Genomic DNA, 21640 nt, shown 5'->3' with positions numbered 1-21640 from the left:
AAAAAAAAATAAAATTAAAACAAAATAAAAACAACCACCACATTTCCACACAGAAGGTTTAATAGAGGGAGGCTGAGCAGAGCTGATGCGCAGCGTTACAGGAAACTGTGAAACCCTGTCCCACTGAGGTCAATACTAAGAGTCCATTGACCTGGCCTCACATACAACCCTTGGCTGTCAAGTTCAGGTTCAGGCACCTAAAAAACATCCCCAGTCTTGTTTTTAATTTAATGCTGCCCTTGGGACACTGATGTTTATTTTAATTTTATTTTATTCCAATATTAAGGTCAAGATTCTCACTAAGGTCTTAATTTGAAATCATCTACCTGATCTTAGATGCCTTTACTAATCAGGCAACTGACTTTGATGTCTGATTGATGACACAGATATCCAGAGCTGGTATCTGCTTCAGGGACTTATAATAAAGCTCTTACTCAATATGTACATTTAAATATGGCTCAGCCTGTGTTCAGTTTGGGATGCACATCTGAAGAGACTTTTCTAGTTGATACTTACTTTGCTTTCCTAAATGATTTCACAAGTCTTTGTTAAATGCATATAAAGCACTCTTGAAAGCAGGTATTGCAAGAGGAGATGGATCTTTGGCCAACAGCTGAAGGCAAAAATGGGTCACCTCTCAGGTGACTTGAGCTGGGGCTTAGAAATCCCCCGGTCACCCTTCCAGGGCACTGTCCTCACTGTCCTATGTCCACAGCTGAGAGCAACTTGCTCCCAGCTGGTTCAACAGGGCTGTCAAGCTAGAAACTATTAAATCATATTTAAGCAGAAGAAGTTACATGGACCCTTACAAATTAGAATGATAGCTCTTTTACCATCTCTATTGTTTTCAACTATAATAATTCTCCATCCCTGGAATTGTTCAAGGCCAGGTTGGATGGGGCCCTGAGCAACTTGATCTAGTGAATGGCACCCCTGGACATGGCCGAGGGGTTGGTATTAGGTAATCTTCAAGGCCCCTTTCAACCCAAACCATTCTGTGATGCTATTAATGACTTGGGGCTGGGTGTTGGTGGGGGGGTGACCCCACACCCTGCCCCTTCAGCTGTGCCCTACTGCTGCCTAGGGACATGCAAACCCGATGGCAAGAGGTCTGGGGAGCTGCAACACACCACGTGCTGATCCAAGGCAGGACTCGCTGATGCTGCAAGGGGAAGAGAAGGGCTGCAGGAGGGGAAGGCACAGGGAGGGGGGAGGCACAGCCAGGGTGAGCAGGGGCTGCCCAGGAGATGGTGCTACAGGGACGCTCAGCACCACTGGGCAAGCAGAGAGCAATGGGCAGGGGAGCTCAGCACAGTGAGTCGTGAGCCTGGCAGTGCTGGCCTTCACCATTTCCAGGAGCAATGAAGAAAACTTTTTAGGAGAAGGTTTCCACTTCTGAAAGGAGCCCTCCTCCTCAGCAGTGGAGGAAAGCTGTTATGAAACCAGATGACTTTCGAGGAGAGTGAACACCATGGTACAAGCCTTCAGTTATTTTTGGAGGGTGGGCAAATGTGACAAGACCTGACCCTGCTACCACTGCACCAGCACCTGAGGAGAGCATCCTGGCTGTGTTCTTTGATATAAAAACAGGAGGGTTTTTTTTCACAACACGATATGGGGGGTTTGATGATCAGTTCATGTTGGACAAGGGTTACTGTGCTTCTATAAGAGACAGCACAATTCCACCCAGTGAAGGCAACGAAGGAAAGGCACAGGTTGAGTCTCTCTTCACTACAGATATAAGCATTCTTTTAGATTAACTACTTGCCATTTTTGGGCAAGTAGTGAAAGGGCAAGATAAGACTCTAGAAAGCCTTCCTTGAGATGTGAGTGGTATGTGGTACTGTTACAGGTTGATCTGGTGCTTAAGGAAGGTCTTCCTAAAAATACAGTGCGATACATCATCTTGTTCCTTACCTGATGATTTTTCTCTTTTATATTTTTTAAAACTATTAAAAGAATTTCTGGGAAAAGGCTGATAAAGATCAAGAGAATTATTGCCAGCCACGTGGAAACAGAAGTCAGCATATGAGCAAATACAAAATACATTCTTTGCTGCTTCAAGAAAGGCCTGAAAAAGAAAGGATACAAATAAATTCTGGTTAACATGGATTTTCCAAGAAAGTCATTATGAAAGCAAACTTCACATCAAACTATTAGCAGTTACACCTCCCTTTCAGATGGAGATGGATACAGCCCACACAAAATCACACTGTCCATCCTTGTCCCAATCTATCTCCTGCCTTCAACTGCACTAATTCTAGAGGATTATCATGATTAATTTTGCATCTTCCATATCTGTTTCTTTTCAGGTGGGGAGGAGTTTGAATCTTGCCACTATCACTTAAATTATTTACCTTATCAAAACCCAGATAATTTAATTGCAATTTCAGGTCTTGCTATAGCTTCTTGTTTGGTTTTGATGGTGGAAATCCAGTGTCTCTTAATCAACAGGTTATTGGCACCTTCCTCCCTTCCTTGATGAGGGAGAGCAACTGACAGATGCTTGTGAAAAACACCTCATAAATAACCGATGACAAGGATCCCAAAGCAGTTGTTGCTTACTGTTAAGTCAAAAATATTGAGCTATGCAAGTTAAACAGCAGAAAGAGCTTTTAGTAGAAAACTCACACATTTCAGTTCAGTGATGTGGCTAGATTGCAGATCCGGATTTGCTGGTTAGCAACACTGACGAGTTAAACAAAGCTTGTAATCCCCAATTAAAATACTTAAGTCAGTTCCACATCTTTATTAACAGGTTGCTGGATCAAGGATCTAGCCAATTGCCCATGGCACAAGCCCATGGGAAAGCAAAGGTGTAAAATGGGAGACACTGTTTACTGTGAATGCCAACTGAACATTTACTCCAGCACAGGAAATAGAAAACTAGTAATGTTTGTAATGTACTGTTGCTTGCCTGCTTTTGCAACATATTAAGCCTAAAATCCTGATTGCACTGAAATCAATGAGAATTTCTTCTCCTATTAAGATCCAGGATTTCATCAGCAGGATCTGTGCTTTCTCCTGTTTTTTCCTTCTTAAGCTGTCCCAGAGGCCCAGATCCTCTTGCTCCACATCTGCCTCATCTGTTCCTTCCTTCCGTTTCACCGGATTTCTTTGCACCATGAGTTTTTCCGGTCTTTCTCATCCACAGGCACAAACAGATCCTAAAATGCTTACTGTAGAACCTCCCAATGAAGACAAGAGCCTCAGCAACAGAAATGACCCTGGGCAGAAAAGCAAATCACCTCCTGCCAAAGCTGAGCACCTGGATGGTGACCAGGGTGTTACCTCCTTCAGGCTATTCCCTTTGGTGGGCTGAGATATCTCCTCAAACACATTTCATCATGCAAGAGCCCTCTTCCAGTACTGGCTTTTAGAGGGTGTTGGATGAAGATATCCACCTTGCCTTCCTCAGGAGGGAAAGGAGCATGATTGCATACACCTTGCCATCTGTAAACCTCTGGATATCCCAAAGGAGCCACATCCCCACAAAGCTAGCACTGGCTATTTCCCTAGGAAAGCACTATGGAAAGAAAATATACTTGCCAAATGACTCCTCCCCAGAAGAATGAGAAAAACACATAGAAGGCAAGGGAGCCCCAAATCACAAAGTGGTTCATCCATGTCCAGAATCGGGTATCTAACGCTAGCTGTGTGAATAAAAAGAGAGACAGAACAGGCTTTAGATGCAGAGCATATTTGATTGGATTTATATGACATTTCAGACTGGTTTCACATCAAGGTTGAAGGTTCTCCAAACAGCTACCCCTGTGCATATGGGCACCAGGAAAAACATTTTCAACATCCACAGGCTAGCACAGTCAACAGGGAAACACTGAGATCCTAATTGTAACTGACACTTTTTAATAGAATAAATTTGATGCAACCTCTGATGCTATAGGAAATAAATGTCTAAAGGTTACAGGGATTGTAATTGCCACTTGTCACCACCTGCTGACTGAACCAAACATAAAAGACCTTTTGTAAGGTCTTATGCAAACAGTTTGTTCTGGAAAGCTCCATGAAACAAAGCAGATTTGCTATTGTTATTTGACACGGGCTTTTGTGATTGTTGCAGCGCTCAGCCTTGTCTGAAACAGGGTGGACAAGCCCAAATTCTCCACTTCTCCTCTCCTCTTGCTGGAACTGAACACCAAGAGGTGAAAGTGTGGGGAAAAGTCAACCACAACTAACTGGAGTTCTCAAAAGAGGGAAAAAGTAGAAAAATAACTTAACCGAAACATAAACACTTACAGACCACAGACTACACAAAGGACAATAAGGAAGTTCTGCCTCTATGGAAGAAGAGAAGATTTAAGTGTGGTGGAAAACATATTCAAAGAAGCTTAAACTTTCAACACATTCACTGCACGATTTCATTGCACATACACAAGCCTTGGAAAACATCTGCAAAGAGTACTGGAAAAGGAAGGAAGATCCTAACCTTTAGGGTGACGGTGAACACCAGCACGGTGAAAACAATCGTCCCAAAGGTCCAGTTCCCAAAAATCTGAAAAACACGTTACATTGCCACAGGTGTCTCGATCCATCTCCTTGAAGAGGTACAGAGACGATGAGGACAGGGGTGCAAGCAGGGTCCGGAGGGGAAGGATGGGATGGAACGACTGCTACGGGGGATTGATGCTTAGAAGACTTTGCCGCCCGCTATGCTACCCTGTGCCATGCAGTGCCACACAGACGAGTGACCCAGAGCTGGGACAGTGACAGGGACAACCTCCTACTAACAGCAATGTTGGTTGAGGACACAAGTCATTGGACCACCTGCTTTTCATGATTTCTTGGCAATTGACTCAGTTTCTGCTTTCTCGCAACAATCATCATGTCTTTGTAGTCCCATTTGCAGAATGCACCAATGGGTGTTTTTCCATCTGGTTTGGTTTGAAGATACTAGTGACTATGCACACAAAGAAAAGCAGATACTGCATATAAATCCAAATGATGGCAATGAATGGGAGGGATGCTTACCAAAGGCTGTCAAGATCTGAATGCATACATTAAAACAGAAAGTGAAATGTAAAAGTTTTCAAAAAATGCAAAAAAAATAAAGTCAATAGGAGCGAAAAAGGAATCAACCATATATGGATATTATGAACAATTGCTGGTAGCAGTTCTTACAGGTATAAGTGTTTACAGAACAAGACATAACCACAGATCTTATTTTAGCGCCACATAGACTTGACCTCTGAAGGCAGTTGCAGAACTTATCAGTGCCTCATGTTTTATTCAAATACAGCCAGAATGGCTATAAATACAGAAAAGCACTGATTTGACAATACAGGGGCTTGACTACATATAGCTGGGGCCATAAATATTGGCATTGATGCAATGTATGAATACACATACATAAATTTCATCAGCTTTTCTCCAAGCGTTAGCCGTTAAAAAAAGTTTAGGTATTTTCAAGGATCACAGGTGATGGTATAAAGAAGTTCTCCATCAATTGAGATCTGATAACATGCTGCACACTCCCTTGGGGAAAAGGTCCTGAGACAGCTCAGGTCACCACATGTGGGAGCCTCCCTGCACCAATGCTTTACTCTGTACTCAATTAACCAGCAAAATAGAAAGGAATAAGTAAAAAACAAAACAAAAACAAAAACACCCTCAATCTTTTTTCCTCCTCCTACTGTGCAAGTTAACCCAGAGCAGCTCCCACACCTTGCTCATGCAGCGTGTCCCGACACCAGAGGCATGAGCAAGCAGGGGCAACAGTCTGCTCATTGCAGCAGCAGTGATGACTTATGCTGGCTCCAAAACAGCAGCAATAGCCCAACACCAGCCTTCCCCCATGTCAAAGAAAAATGGGAGGCTGAAATCACGCCCTGGAGCAGGCACAGAGCACAAGCAGCCCTACACCGTGTCTGCGCTAAGCAGCAGCATCTCATCAAGGTGGGCTAATTCAGCTGTTTGTAACCAGCCAAGCACGTGCTGAATTTCAGGGCAGTCACTGGTGAGAAGGACAGACACTGCTCCTGCCCTGGGCCAGGATCAGACAGGAGAGGGCATGAGCACTGTGTAAAGCTCACTGGTAGGAAGAAAGCTGTGTGTAAGACTAGTCATTTTACCTGGTGAGTATAACCAGCTCTGCCCCGTTTCCATGGCGATTTGGAAAATGTTTTATTTCAAGCATTTGCTGCAGAATCACACCATAAGCAAAGCTACACTGTTGGACAAGACTAGAGACACACTGCACAGATTAAGCACGTAGATATTCCCTGCCAGGCGTATCAAAGAGGCAGTGCACAAAAGAAACACTCATCTTCCTTTTTTTGGTGGCGTTACCTTTCCGTTATCTTCCAACGATGAATTCTGAAACAGAAAATAAACCCCAAAGAAAAACACGAGTCCTTCAAAAGCGCCCAGAAAGGTCCAGTACAAGAACGGCCTCCACTGCAGCATTGCATTATCTGAAACCTTCCTGCCAAGAGATGGAGTAAGAAGACCATCACCATCATATTTAGGATGCACTGCAAAGCTCCCTGCAGGCAAATGATCACTGAGCTTTGGAAAAAGCCCTTGCTGTATGAGGCAAGAAGGCACCCACACAAACACCAGCCAGTGTACAGGACATAAAGAACATTTGCCATATGCAGCTGCTGATGATGAGAAATCACAAGAGGTTCAGCACATTAATTTGTTTTGTCCTTCTCCTCTAGGCAGCTTGGATGAAAACCCAACTCAGCCCAAAGCCAAGAGATGTAACACCGTCTTGAGCCTCTTCTGCAGCCCCTGCATCATCCATGGTATTTGATATTAAATGATACATTTTTAAACCAGGGCAAGGCTCATGAGCACCCGTTTGGGATGCATCAAATCTGTGATGTGTTTCCCTCTTTTCGTAGAATGCACAAGCTCCTTTTTTGAGAAACGCTCTGCCAGTCCTGTTCCTAAAATGGTGTTTTTCTGCACAGACTGAAAATAACTTCCTGAATTGTATAGTGGGTGTTTTTATCACAGGGGTTGTAGCAAGAGGCTCTTGGCTGAATATAGGATGAGATCTGGCACAAAGGCAGCAGCAGGAAATGGATGGGCCATGAGCAAAGCTCTGCAGGGACCACACGCAGGGCCTGGGGAATGGAGGGTGGCTATCAGGGCATGAGGGAGTTAAAAACAGTTAAAAACACCATTGTCTTTTCAGATTACTTTCTTTAAAATTTGAAGAATGATGGGGCATAAAAGCACTTTTATGTCAGAACCAAAAATCCCTGTTCTTCTCACTTTTCTTCCTAACTCTTAAAGCAATACATTCATTTTCAGCAAGATGCACCTGGTGTGGTGCTGGGCTCCTGTAACTGCCATTTCTAAAACAAATCCCTACTGACTCCTATGCATGATGATGCAGTGACCATGCTCTAACATACCACAGTTTGGGTATGAGAAAGGAGCAAGGATAAACCAGACTGGAATAAGGGTTTATTGCAAGGAGAAAAAAATACAACCGGCTACCTCCCTGTGAGCTCTGTTTTGCATTTCCATTTATGTCCTGCAGTGCTCATCGTAAACAGGCTTTTTACAGCGCCTCAGACTCGAGAACTGCACTGCAGCAGCTCAGCACTTCATACAGCAGCGGCACGGAGGGCGTTCTGCATTCAGCAGCACATGCACAGTCATGAATATTCAAACTAAAGCTGTTTTCCCTCAAGGAGTAGACCCCAGAGATCAGAGAGCCCACCAGGCAAAGGCACAAGGGCCTGCTGTTATTGCTCTCTGTTGCACAATATTCAATTACCAATTTATTTCAAAATATGTGTGGTGGCATTTCGCCATAAGAGTGGAGGACCACACAGGTCTAATTATTCATTGCTCTGAGTGCTTACTTTAAAAACGCCCAAGCCCCTTACCAGCCTTACAGCTCTTGTTGCATTTGCTGATTTTCCTCTACCTAGTGTAATTTTCATGAAGTGTTTTAGGCACCTGCTAATTCCCTTTGCTGTCTCTGCACAGGCATCACTCTTGGTTAGAGCATGGCTGTGCCACACATGGCCCCTCCATGCCTGAGAAACATCATACAGGGTGTGACAGGGGTGAGAGGGCTCACACAGGACACTGGCCAAAACAACCCTGACCTGGTCTCTCTGCACAGGGCTGGGCTTACTGCCAGGCAGGGGAATTAGCAAGAGCGATGCATGAACAGAGGCTTCCTCAAAAAAACCCAGATCTTTCCTTAGTTCTTGCTGAAGCGCTGCATGCAAGTGCCTGTGTGTGGGCAGGGGTGGGAGGAAGATGGGACGCATTTCTGTTTCTGTGGGAGGTTGGAGCCAACCCAGGAAAGAGAGTAAACAAACACCAAAGCAGAGAGAGACAGTCTAAACTGTCCTTTCCCCAGGCAATGTGGCAGAAAACTGAGCATGTGGATCAATGAGCAGAGCTCTCTGGTAATACGGTTCTGATACGGGAACTTGGCCTGTGGAGGGGAAGCCTAGGGGGACCATATCCATTTAGACAAGCTGAGAAACTACCTGCCTGAGCTGGGTTTCAGAAACATTATTCTTTCTGAAAATTAATGGATCTCTTTTCCTCCTGAAAGGTAGATCTCTCCTTCATCCAGTACATGCTCTATCACGTGCTTGGCTCATGCTGCCTGGCTCAAAGGTAATGTGAACAAATGGTCACTCACAGCTCAGTTTCCCTTACGGATGGAGAATTCTTTTATTCTTTTATAGAGACACTGGTGAAATTTGCTAGATCAGATACTGTCAGGACAGCATAAACAAGTAGAAATAGGTGGTAATTGGGATGCCGCTCAGCTCAAATGCAGAAGCAGCAGAGCCAGCAGGGACATAAATGGCCTTTTCTGCAGTTCGTGGTGACTCCATCACCGACATGGGACAGGGACACCTGCCTACACTCCTACACCAATAAAACTTAAACCCTGGGTAACCAAGTTGTGTGGTTACTCAGTCCAGTGCTACTTACATGTACAGCTGAGGATCTGAGGTCAGCGTGTCAATGCTGATGTGCTGCTCCAGAAGGCTGTAAGCCAGGATAGGTAGTGATGTGAAGCAGATGTTGTACATGGTCAGATAAGCAGCATCATACAGTGGCTTAAAAGAAGAAAGGGTAAAATGAGACACACAGACACGCCACTTTAAAAGTCTCTCCACAAAGAAAGTTTCCAGCCTTTATCTCCTACATATCCTACAGATTCATCCCTTTGTCACAGCCACATAGGACAGCTTCATTTGGCACAATGCTCATGCTCTGTGCAATGCAAGGGGGAACAAGGCACCCACAGGCTGCATGGCCAGGAACCTGCTACCACTGATAGGAAGTTTTGTAACTGGCTGGTTTCATCTCCGGTACATTCTCCAGAAACACAAGACTAAACAGCCCTTATCACAGCTTTTCTGTTGCTGCTCTTGTGCTGCCATTTCTGTTAATATACTTGATGCCTTCTGTGGCTCTCTAAAGACTAGACTGTATTAGATGACGTATAGTTCCTTTTTTTAAAACAAGTAAAAGGCAAGTGGTTCTGCCAAGGCAGGCAGAGAATTATTTCCTACTATTTACTCTTCCTCAGCATTACTTTTGAGCCCAAATAGATACAAAAGCCGAAGTCTTTGTCTCCAAGCACATGAACCCACTCACCAGATGGATGTGTCCCTCTGAAGCTCACTTGGACTAAGCAAGGCTCTCATGACAACTAAGTAAAGCTCTGATGACACTCATTGTGTGTCTTTTTTTAAAGCTGCCATAAAAGAAGAAACTGTTCTTCCTTTTGAGTGACACTTTTAACACAAGGAAATGCAGCAGAGGAGACAAGATCAGGAAGCCTTTGAAAGTTTGTTCTCTTAAGAGAAGTAGAAGCAGAAAAATCTGGTATTGACAAAACAGCTAACCCCTTCTTAACACTTCAGGAAGGCATCCACCTTTGTTTATGGCTGGTGGATGGGAAAGGAAAGAAAGCAGGTCTCCTCTTTTTCAGTTATGGGTCTCACAATATTATGTTCCAGATACAGTGCTGAGCAACAAGGTCAGATCCTACTGTCCTGTAAAGCAAGGTGATGAAGGGACAGGATGGCAAAAGCCAAGTATCTGCTAGGAAGCCTCATTATGCCACCTGCTTTTCATCCTACCTTTATAGAAAAATTACTAGAAATTACCTGCTGTGAGAATCCACAGAAGAACTGGTATAAAAACTGCGGTAAAATGAAGCAAAGGTTCTACGGAAACAAAAGACAAATGATCAGCAAGGAAGCACTTGACTTTTCAATGTAAATCCAAGTAGTTTTTCCTATTATCAGACATTAGTGTCTGATAGTACAACATTAGACAAGGCAGGGCACTTGTTTTACCAGGCACAAAACTAATCCAGTGAGCAGTTAATATCTGCAGAAGACGCTGGAAGAAAGTCATGCTCATATTCCCTTGTAAGCCCTGTTTTCAATGGACAGGCATATGGCAGACACAGCCTGTTCTAGGGAAGGAAAGAGCTACAGAATATCCTATGTATTTTCCCCTGTTTAATATTTTATTCTATTGCCCAAGAAATGCACTAGTATAAACAAAGAAATAAGCTACACCCCCCCCTTACCTTATAGAAGAAATACTGTACAAGGTGTGCTATTCTCACATAATATAAATGCCCATGTGCTAGTAGCAGTTTCCTTAAATGTTTAAACTTTGGCACAGCATAGTCGCTGTTTCTGGAAGCCTGCCGTCCTTCTTTGCCTTTTATACCTGGAGACAGAAGCATGGCAAGGGGTTAATCCCTAAGGGGCTGGAATCTGGATGCTACTCACTAGGTTTGCTCACATCACTCAGTGTCTCAGGGCCTGACAAAGCCTGTGTTTCCCTGAGTGTCCCAGGAGACCAAAACACTAACATGCTTGCCACGGTGTGGTTTTGGCTCCACAACACTCAGACCTGCCTCTGGAGTTTTCAAGCTATATTTAGGCTGCTGTCTGATTTCCTAAGTAAGAGTGTGGTGAAGAGTATCTAAGCAAACCTGATAAAAGATAAGGAACTGGTTTCCCCTCGGGCTCGCCCACATCTCACACAGCAGAATTATTTCACTGCAGATGCTCAGCCTCCTGAGACATCCCCACAGAGAAGGGCTAGAGACACACAGGTTTTTTCATTCAAAAGCCACAGCCAAAGGAACTGCACTGGCCCTTATTCATTAGAGGGCACCACAGCATTTCCAACAGCCCCAAATAAAGAGCCTGCACTTTCTCTTCCACAAATGCTTCTTTAGTGGCATTACAAAAAATCTCACATATCTCTGACACCAATCTGCAGACAGGAGGGTAGTTTCCAGCCTCATGTGAGTTGTATGGACAGAGCAGACACAACATAACTGGGCATCAGCCCAGGAAACATGGGCAGGTCCCCAGTGCTAAATTAGTGAGTTACTGTGACCAGTTAACACTACAGTCTGGTACTTCCATGGCACTGACTTTGCAACAACTCCCACTAATCACCCATCAGTTTGCTGCCTGTGCCTTTGTTTTCTGAGCCCCAAGCAACCCTCACCACCACAAATTTAGCCACAGAGTTTTTGAACATAATGTGCAGCACATCACTGATTGTGAGAATGGTACTGTCACAGCTGAGAAGCACATGATGATCTCATCTCTCATTTTACAGTGGGGGTGCAAGTGGCACGAGTTGCCCAAAAAGGTGCTGGGTGTCCCATCCTGGGAAGATTCAAGGTCAGGTTGGACAGGACTTAGGAACCTGAACTAGTGAAGATGTCCCTGCTCACTGCAGGGGTTGGACTAGATGGACTTTAAAGGTCTCTTCCAACCCAGCCTATTCTATGATCTCAAGCACTGATCTGCAGTCAAGCCCTGGTTCCTAAAGAAAGCAACAGCAGAGTGTTCACATTTTTCAGTAGGATAAGTTTAGCCATGTGCAATCAAAAACACTGACTGCACCTCAACAGTGAACCCCTTCAAGAGCAGACAGGTCTTGGGTATGAGAGGTGTGTTATCAGGACATCTTACCTATTCCAACATGTGCTTCCAAAATCATACTAACATCATTTGCACCATCCCCTATAGAGAGAGTTATTGGGCTTCCTTTTGTATTCTTCACCATTCGCACAATCTAAAATATTAAAAAAAAGGATAGCAGCAGAACCCAAAATTCAGTTAAAAAGCCTCCAGAGATCTTCCCACTGCACCACTTGCAAAAGCCCTCCCCCCAGAACAAGCAACCAGGTTTCTACAGCAGCAACATAACACCTGGAGAGTTCAGGTTAATAAAACCCTGGTTCAGAGTTCAGGTTAATAAAAATAAAAAAAGGGGAAGTAACCCCTTGTTACTTTCTTTGCAGTCACAACTAGAGCAAAAGCCCAGATCCAGCTGCACAGGGCTGAAGGACAGTATTTAAAAACAAACCCAAGCCTCAGCATTCTGCCCTTCCCCTCTGCCAGACCCTGCTCTCCCAAAGGTGGAACCTCTCACATGCCTCAGGTGCAGAAACACACCACTTATCAGGCTGGCACATCCATCATCTCCTGTCATGAGGAAATTATGGACTCCCTCTGACAAGCTCAGAAAGGAAAAATAAGAGGAAACAGGGAGGTTTTGTTTACTTCTAATTGGCCTGGGTTTGTGGCTTCCTGTGAGCGTATTAAACAAAGGGTCTGCATTCAGATTTGAAAGAATGGTGTGTTTTCATCACGCTCTGAAGCTCAGACAAGGCTTATACACAGCCTGGAGAAGTCCTGGTTGATTAAGATGATCAGGTCAAGTCCCAGCTGATGAATTCAAAGTGCGTCACATCACCTAATGACGAGCTTCAGTCAGTCAGAAGTAAATACCTGTGCTTTCTGCAAAGGAGCCATCCGGCAGCAGAGGACTGCAGTGCACTTCAAGCAGATTTGTAGAAATATGTTTTTGTAATTGCTAGAACCAGAGTCCTGAGAAGGGTTGAGTATCAGTGACAGAGTAGAGCCATCTATTATCAGTCCGTACTCTTGACTCAACGTCCAGCTTCTGGGGCACAACAAGGAACATGTTTGAAACAAAATCAGACTAAGAAGTCAATCTAGCAGCTTGTATCATCTTAGTGAAAAAGAAATTGCTTTTGCATTAATCTTCTTTTCATCTATTTTTGAGGGCTTAGCAATCCTAAAAAGCTTGGATTTAACATGCACCCTTCCCTAAAGGAACTGTGTATGTAATTTCAGTATCAACTAATATTAGAGATGATGAGCAAAGAGAAGGAGCCAGTGGCAGTGTCTGCAAGTTGCCAGTCCCCAGGTCCACAAGGTCCTATTTCTCTACCAAATTTGCACCTGAAATTCGCCATGGCTGAGTCCTCTTGCTCACTTACCTCTTCAGGCCTCCCCGGTTTTTGGGAACATCCTGAATCAGCTTTTTATGGTACTCCATCAGCAGCTCATGGAGCCGATCCTCCTTCCTTTCACTCTCACCCACCATTCTTGCTGTTAGCTCCAGCAGCTCGGTGCTGGTCTGGAAGAGCCTGCAGGCGTAGCAGGTGGATTTGGCAGTTTCCATCTTGTCTCCTGTCAGCACCCAAACCTTCATGCCAGCTGCGTGCAGAGCTTCGATCGTCTCTGCCAACTGCTCCTGCAGCCTGCAAGCACAAGGGAAACATCACTCCTCAGGTTGGCCCACACATAACCCTGATTCTGCAGGTAGGAAATACCAGCTCGAGAGAAGTTAATTGATTTTGCCCATGCTGGGGAGATCACTGCCACGGGAATAAGGATTAGAAATCAGCAATCCCAAGTTTTTTATCTGCAGGCAAAAAGAGAAATCACTGCGTTATACTCTTGACTCTTTGGTCTCACAGTAAGAGTTTAATTCACACTTGCAGTTACTATAACTGCATGTGGAACTGAATTTGTTTTGATGTGCAAATTAATGCTGTGTGCTTAATTCACACTCTAGAAGTACAAGTATTTTTGTAGTTTTATTAATAAATCCCAATTTCTACTACACCAGCCAATTTTAGCAACTAGGGCACTGTGAAATGGGTTGTGCCATGGTGTAATTCATTGCCCTGGACACTGCCAGCATCTGCCTGGCTGCTGAGTTCCACCACAGCGAGTCAGGGTCACGATGCAATGCCACGGAGACACCACAGGTGCTGGGGGTGGGGTCACCTCTTTACCTGTCTTCTACAGCAGTAGCCCCAATCAGGTGCATGTCTGCTTCTGTGTCGTCAAAAACCTTGGCCATCTTCTCCTCCCTGTCTTGCAGAGCCATCTTAGCTTCATTGAGCTGTCTGTCAATTTTTTCATACTCCTTCTGAGTTAATTCTTTGAAGGCCACGCAGAGTGTTCGATAGCCATCCTGGCGTGGGAAGGGAAAGAAAACAAAGTGGACAAGTGCCCTAAAACTAGATTTTCTGCAGCTCCTCACTTTAGGGTTAGTGCTTTTGTCCACTGTCAATGCTTCTCGTAATACTGACCCTGAGAGCAAAGGTTATTTGCTGGCTTGAGTCAAAAGAGAGATTTTCCCAGTGTTTGTGCAGTAACTTCATCCCCACAGAGTATTAGTGGTTCTGCTTATTATGTGCAGGGCATAGGGCAGAGAGAAACTAAGAGAAGGACCAGAGCTGAGAGTGTGCATCCAGCAGGGAGAGCAGGGACCAGGTGCCACCACGACTGGGACCAGGCACTTCTCCCACTGGACTAAACAGCCTGTTGTAGTTACTTCTATTTTTAGCTTGCCTGGGAGATGCTCGGACACGACTGTGATGGAGACCATATAAGTATATCAAATAAAGGTGGAAGCCAACAAAACAGAAAAGGAAAGAAGCCTGGCATCAAAACAATGTGAAGTGACACTCAGATTTTCAACGCTTCCCTCCAAAGCAAGGTCACATCCCTATTTTTGGAATAAAGCTTTCCTGATCCCAGGAGCCAGCCAAATTCCATCTGTGTGCTCACCATAGCATTGCGGTCCACATGGACTTTTGTTTGTTGGATTTCTTCTTGCTGCACCCTTGGAAAAATGGAGGAGTCTGCTCCTTTACAGAAGAGAAGCAACTTTCCTAAAAGGAAATTATAAATAGTTTATCGCGTTCACAAACTGTAGAAAGATTTAAAAACGTCAATAGTGAGCAAGTGACGCAGAGGGAGAGAATCTGGCAGGACTAAAGAAAGAACTGCTAGAAGCCCAGCTGACTACCAAAAGCAGCCTTACACCAGCCTGAGTAAAATTTTGTTTGACCCCAAGTTGGGACATCAGGTGTCTCTACCTGCCTCTAAGCAACCTGCGTGCAACAAGCTGGACAAAGCAGTTTATTTTTTCCTTTTTAGAAGCCTTGGTAACCTTACCAGGGAGGGTAAAACCAGCATCCCATACCTTATAGGACTGACACTTGAGAAGGATGGTGACCTCTGAATTTTTGTTTGTTATCCCCATGAAACTCCATCCCCCTCAGGGGACATTCTCACATCTCTCTCTGTACTTGTTCCAGCCTGGAACAAGGCAGGCAGAGAGCTCTCCAAGGGTCACTCTTCCCACCCCTGTTCCCTCCCCTGATCTGGTGTTAGGTCCTAAATGGCTGCTACAGAGGAAAATTAACTCTATCCCAACCAGATCCAGTACAGAATCAGCTTAGAAAACTAAAAGCTCAGTCTCTCTAGGTTACAGGAATAAGAAGAATGTGTTTTATATCCATGCACACATGTATGAGAGTCCACAAATGCACTTAGACTGTACCTGTGGTGGTTCTCACAATGACACTCATACGGCGACGGACAGGGTCAAAGTTCAACACATGGAGAAGTTGGTACCTTAAAAAAAAAAAAAGGCGCTTTGACTCAGTAAAAGAAACTAGAAAAATAACTATTTGAGGCAGAAAATCACTAACAATGAGCTGCAGAAATCAATACAATCCACAAGAGGCATCACCCACTGGGGAATGTACTTTTTACAGCTACTGCACAAGAAAATGGAGGAAAAAACCTGAACTCCAGTGGTGCTCTGAGCATAGGGCTGAAGGTGTGAGTGCCACCTCTGTGCCAAGTCCCCAGGGTGGGCAGGGGCTCAGCAGGGAGCAGAGAAGCACATGGCACAGGCAGCAACACTGACTCTGTCAATTAGGTAATAAGTTTCACCATAAGGGAAGTAAGAAGTGAAACTTGCTTGTGAAGGTAAGTTCTCAGGGAGTGCTGGGATTAGGTCAGTGACTCTCAGATACCCACCAAGTTGTGAGCACAGGGTAAAATCTAACTATTTTCAGCTTGGCCAGGGAAAAAAGGTTATAGGGAAGGGAGACGTATCATAAGTTAAGGTTGACAGTATCCTGCTGTGAGACCCAGCCACTATCCATAAGGTCAGCAGCCACCCCATGACTCCCAGGAGCCATCTGCATGGCTGGGCACAGATGAAGCATACACACAAAGGTCTGCAGGCACTTAAGGGACTTGAATTTAGACATCAGTAAACCAACCACCCGCAGATTTTCTGCAAGTGAGCCTTTCATCCTGCACCTTGCTGTGCTGTGCTTTGTAAAGAGGACAGGACTTTTCAGGCAGGTCAGAATGGCCTGATAGCGCTCAAGGAACAGCTTTGACCTTGCCAGGTTGACCAAACTTGCTCAAGCCGTTTGGGAGTGGCGCAGAAGAGCAGCCCTGATCCTCAGCAGCCCCAGCAGCACTTACATCTCAGTTTCATTCTTTTGGTTTCGTATTTTCATGAAATCGTTTTCAAGTCCTAGAAAAGTGAAACCATACCTGTCAATAAACAAAAGGACAGAACAACATTGAAAACACCCATTGGCACACATTATGCATTAACAATGTTCTCATTTCACCTTCTGAACTGCAGAGGAGAGTAAAGAAGTTAGTGAGGCTGAGCTAAAGAGCATGGCTGGATGTTTGCTTACTGCATGCAGAGCCTGCTAGGATGTTCTGGCACCGCTCCCATCACCTGGAGAGCTTGGGCACTGGAGCGCAGAGACACCAAGAGCCTCTGGACATGGTCCACTGGGCGTCTGGCAGATTTACAAACCATGAGCAAGTACATACAGCTGCAACAGCCTCATCTAAAACCTAGGGCCTGGCAATAGCATAGAATCACTGAATGGTTTGGGTTGGAGACTATCTTACAGATCACCTCATTCCAATCCCCTGTTCACTAGTCCAGGTTGCTCAAAGCCCCATCCAGCCTGGCCTTGAGTATCTCTGGCAGGACACAAATGTGGGTTGACAAGAGTAACCCATCCTATGGTTTGCCACTGCACGCCAAGGGAACAATTTTGCTGCAGTCTGCAAATAGTAACTGGTCTCCATTTCTTCGGGATTAAACTATAAGGCCAAGAGGGTTCCAGCAAAGGAGCACCTCGGGGCTGCTCTCAGAGAATGCAAACCATGGCCTCCCAAGAAGCTGCTCAAGGAAGATCCTTTACACAGCATCCCTTTTACTGAGAGCTTTTTTAGACCCACAGGCTCACATGGCTTCACAGCGCTGTGGGTCAGGTATCACATTGGTATGAAAACATGTTTCCCAGAGAGAGCTGCAGTCTTGACTGTGGAAAAGGGTCTATCATGTTCAGATAGCCCTCACCTCCCTCCCTCCCTCCCACCAGAGAGAGGGAATTGAAAACCCACCACCTTCGAGTTCTTACTTTTCTGCGCCTTTCACCAAAGCGATTTCATCTGGGGAAGAGGAGATGTAGGTGTATTTGCGTTCTGGATGTCCTATCAGCCCATCCACCTGATCTGCTTCCTTGATCTGCACCGTGTGGCACAGGCAGAGGGCTCGCAGGAACAGCTCCTCGCGGCTCTAGGCAGAAGTGAAGTAGGGCTTGTTACCAGCCCACCTTGCAGTACGTGGCTGTGATTTTTGTGTACACATATTTAAAAACCAAACAACTCCAAACCCTGCACCCCCTCCCAGCTTCCATTGTATTCACCCAGCCAGGAGCTGACCTCTAAACCAGAACGGCCACCAATATGCACATTTCTTACCTTTTCTGCCTTGCCGTAGTATTTTAGGGGTCCATCGGTCTGAGAGAAACCATCCACCTCCGACATGCAGTCTTTGTACTTGTGCCCATCTATGCAGCACTCGATGAACTCCATGCTGTTCTCTGTCAGGGTGCCGGTTTTGTCCGTGAAGACGTACTCCACCTGGAAGCAAGCAGGCAGGCTGCCTCACTGCACCTCCAGCCCCATCTGTTGGGGAAGGAGCCCCGCCAGAAAAAGAGGACAGGGCACTTTTACTGCATCTGTGTCAATGCAGGAGAGTAGTATTTTGCTGCTTATCCTAACCTTATCCTAACCTGACCCTGCAAAAAAGAAGCAGGTGCCCCACTTCATCACTGTGTAGTTCTTCTCCTTTGCTCCTTAGAGCAGCTCCTTTGTTTTCCAGCCTGTTTCATGGGTGGCAGGAGGCAGCTTCTGAAGATTTAAAATCTGTTTCCAGGCTCTTCACTTTCCCCTCCTCCTCCTTCTTGGGTACTTTGTTACAGCTCCTTGTGCTTATAGAACTGCTACTGCAGGTCTGCTGCCTCCTTTGGGGGATTTTCATCTTGGTGCTGTATTTCAATTAGTTAACTGCTGCTCCAAATATATTTTTATTGTTTATTAAAGCAAAATCAAAAGCAGGAAGCACTCAGTCTCTCCTGGTGCAGATAAGAAAGGGAAGCCTAAGCTGTCTAGGTGCCCCAGCAGCAGAGCAGCTCCAAGAGCTCTGCGTGCCCAGAGAGATGACTGGGCAGACATTTTTGTTAATCCTCAAAGAGACAGAGGATTTTTAATTTTTAATTGAAGCAGTGAAAGCAAACTACCCTGACACGCAGAGTGCTGCGCCTGATATTCCCCAATATGGAAACAATCGGCGTGACCCAATTCCTGCTCTTTCATGCACTATTTATAACCTTATCTGTTTCGCAGAGCGAGGGGAATCACATTAAATGGAAAGTGCCACCAAAGCGGGTGAAGCTCTGCCCTGAGGGGACCGTGAGGGACTGCCACAACAAAGGTTCCCAGAAGGGGGGATGTTTCCACCCACACTTTCATCCAAGCAGATGCAAACAGATCATGTTCTGACCTGCCCGAGCTCTTCGTTCAGGTCCGAGGTGTTCACCAACGCTCCCTCTTTTATCTCTTCGTCGTACATCTCCTTGTCCCAAGAGATGAAGAAGGAGCCCAAGAACTTCTGCATCTCTACTGTAACGTACATGGAGACTGGGATAATAAAATTGAAGAGAACCATAAATGACAGGAAGTCCGTGAACATCCGCAAGACCTACAAAGGAAAGAGAAGATGCAGTCTGTGTCCATCAGGAGTAACTCAAGGGCAGTTTACAGCAACACCTTAGGGATTTTAGACAGCTTTTCTTCTAAGGTTAAACAGAAAAAAAAACAACCTGAAAATGAATACAGCTAAGATACAGGGCTAAATCCCATTTTCCTTTGACACAAAAATAAAAGAAAGCTCTATAGTGACCAAAACAATGTTTTATCCAAGCATATTCCTCTTAACAGTATACTGCTACATGCCCATCCCGATCCCAAGTAACTAGAAACAAGGAGCAGGTGTCTTGAGACTAGTCAAGTTATGGCAAGTGTACAACTTATTCAGTGACATCCCTGTAAGTCCTGCTCAATAACCCATCAAATAACTGATCTCTACACACTCGCACTCACTCTTTTAGGCTTGACTGCCCATGTCTAAGCAAGTTTAAGAAACTGGTTGATGTGGCCTCAATTTAAGTTTACCTATTCAAAGCTGAAAGATAGCTCTAGTTCAGATAAGGACCCAGGTTAAATCATCTGCATTTCTATATTATACAGTATTTATTCATGCCTTGCCCTGCTCCACAGAAATATCACTGTGCACAAGCACGAAAGAGGCAGGAAAGAAATGCAAACAGAAAGAGAGACTGAAGGAAACGACAGCACTTTCTGCAGGCAAACATGACTCGCAGGGCTGGCAGCAGGCACCACAAATAAAACCGTCAGAATACGTAAAGCTGGAGGAGGTGCTGAAATACAAATCCACTTACCTTGAACGTCTCTCTCTCTTTTTTAGTCTTTTCATTGTACCAAGGCTCATCATTAAATGGATTACTCTGCCAGACGTATTTCAGAGTCGTGCACACAGTGGCCTTGCTCAATAGGATGCACAAATACACTATCAAGAAAGCGTTGATAGATCTGAAAAACAGGTTTCTTTTTTCAATTCTTGCAGCTATTTTTATACAGAAAACTGTGTAAGTAATCAGGAACAAGACTTCCTCACTTTTAAAAAGGGAAATACCTAACAAGTGCTTTTGACATTTCAGGGTCAGGTTCATACATTTTAACATTTCTTAATTTTGTTTTTAAATTAAAAAAAGCTACTAAATTTTGCTGCTTCTGGCAAGATATGCTTTATCAAATACCCAGATTTTCCTATGCAATCAGAGAGCATCTGAAACAAAAGGCAGTAGATTGGGGGATTATGTCTGTACAGGTCAACCATTAAAAACAAAAACCAACCCAACAACTTTCACCGATTTTCTCTGGAATATAAATACTCACTTTTCCACTGCAGATCGTTTCTGAGATTTCCCTTGGTAGTTCAGAGCCATTTTTGTTTCCATGCCAGTATAGACTGCAACTCCTGCAGGGTATCAAAGCAGGGCTCATAAGGGACTTGCAGCCCCAGAGGGACCCAGCTGGCACTTGGCCATAAGGGGCATCGGTGTTTACATCAAACTCAAATCCCAGCTGAAGAAAGAGGCATTACCCAAGGACTGTTCAACTACAGAAACCTCTGAGGCTGCCAAGTAATGCAACTGCATGTATCCCAGAGGACTGAGCAGGAGCCTGTGGATCACGTACAGTCAGAAAAAACATCAGTCTTCCATAACAGCCGTCACCCTAAATCATTAGTGTCCGGAACTCTGCTCCTAGCACATTTCCAGCAAGGAATCTGGGAACAACTCCTTGCTCACTGCATCTCAGGCAAAAAGAAAAGCTTGCTCTGGTGTTTAAATACAACCTGCCCAGCTTGGCAGCACTGTAGACACAACCGCTGCCTCCTAATTTCACCCTGTCCACTTTGCAATCAGCTTGCATGCCAAACACAGCTGTACAGCCTAGGCAGACAGGCTGTAGAGAAGTATTTTCCCTCTCCAAATTTAGTAATGAACATCAACATTTTTCATCACTTATCAGAACTACTTAAATTAATAAGCAATAAAAACTGCTCACCATAAATCTTCTTGGTGTTTTTGAGGGTAGCACCTTTCAGCAACAGGTTTTCAGGTCCCAAAGACCTAAACATAAAAGAAATTATAACATTACATTACTAAAACAACATTCAAACTATTTTATAATTTAGACTCAGAGACAGATTATAAAGCTAAACAGATGCTCTTTAGATTTGAGTACATGATTTGTATGTTGAATTGGGCTTTGCTTGAGTTTGTTTTTCTCTTTATATACTTACATTTCCATTTCATCTTACACAGACTCTCCCTGATGCTCAAAGTCCCACATTTATTGGGGGATTATCAGTAAGGCTTTGGAGGAATAAGTGCAAAATGTTCAGATCTAGTATCTTCCACTACTTAGATTAAAATCCGATTTTAAAAGCATCAAAACACAGTCAGTCAATGGCACCATTAAAGTTGATGGCCCCATTCATGTTTTTATTTCTCTCTGAAACCCCCAATAACACTCTGTTGACCCCC

General features: G+C 44.6%; 1 protein-coding gene across 6 annotated transcripts in view; it reads right to left on the bottom strand.

The window, feature by feature from the left end:
* The window catches only part of ATP11C (ATPase phospholipid transporting 11C), a 56218-nt gene that overhangs the window by 5721 nt on the left and 28857 nt on the right, over positions 1-21640 (bottom strand). For all 6 annotated transcript variants that reach the window (XM_027890409.1, XM_027890403.1, XM_027890405.1 and 3 more), the window contains exons 9-28: positions 21159-21223; positions 20484-20565; positions 19967-20117; positions 19009-19206; positions 17925-18086; positions 17582-17739; positions 16617-16688; positions 15673-15746; positions 14895-14998; positions 14114-14295; positions 13310-13573; positions 12795-12969; positions 11973-12075; positions 10559-10704; positions 10128-10187; positions 8941-9068; positions 6307-6442; positions 4448-4513; positions 3550-3653; positions 1918-2071 (exon numbers count right to left, since the gene is read on the bottom strand). In XM_027890409.1, the coding sequence (XP_027746210.1) occupies positions 1918-2071; positions 3550-3653; positions 4448-4513; positions 6307-6442; positions 8941-9068; positions 10128-10187; positions 10559-10704; positions 11973-12075; positions 12795-12969; positions 13310-13573; positions 14114-14295; positions 14895-14998; positions 15673-15746; positions 16617-16688; positions 17582-17739; positions 17925-18086; positions 19009-19206; positions 19967-20117; positions 20484-20565; positions 21159-21223 (2584 nt within the window). The remainder of the gene's footprint in view (positions 1-1917; positions 2072-3549; positions 3654-4447; positions 4514-6306; positions 6443-8940; positions 9069-10127; positions 10188-10558; positions 10705-11972; positions 12076-12794; positions 12970-13309; positions 13574-14113; positions 14296-14894; positions 14999-15672; positions 15747-16616; positions 16689-17581; positions 17740-17924; positions 18087-19008; positions 19207-19966; positions 20118-20483; positions 20566-21158; positions 21224-21640) is intronic.

The sequence above is a fragment of the Empidonax traillii genome, unplaced genomic scaffold, assembly GCF_003031625.1.
Source record: "Empidonax traillii isolate 1590-97213 ecotype Southwest subspecies unplaced genomic scaffold, ASM303162v1 scaffold287:size763773, whole genome shotgun sequence".
In the NCBI taxonomy this organism is placed as follows: domain Eukaryota; kingdom Metazoa; phylum Chordata; class Aves; order Passeriformes; family Tyrannidae; genus Empidonax; species Empidonax traillii.
The sequence above is the reverse complement of the archived record's forward strand: the minus strand, read 5'-3'. Positions and strand labels throughout refer to the sequence as shown.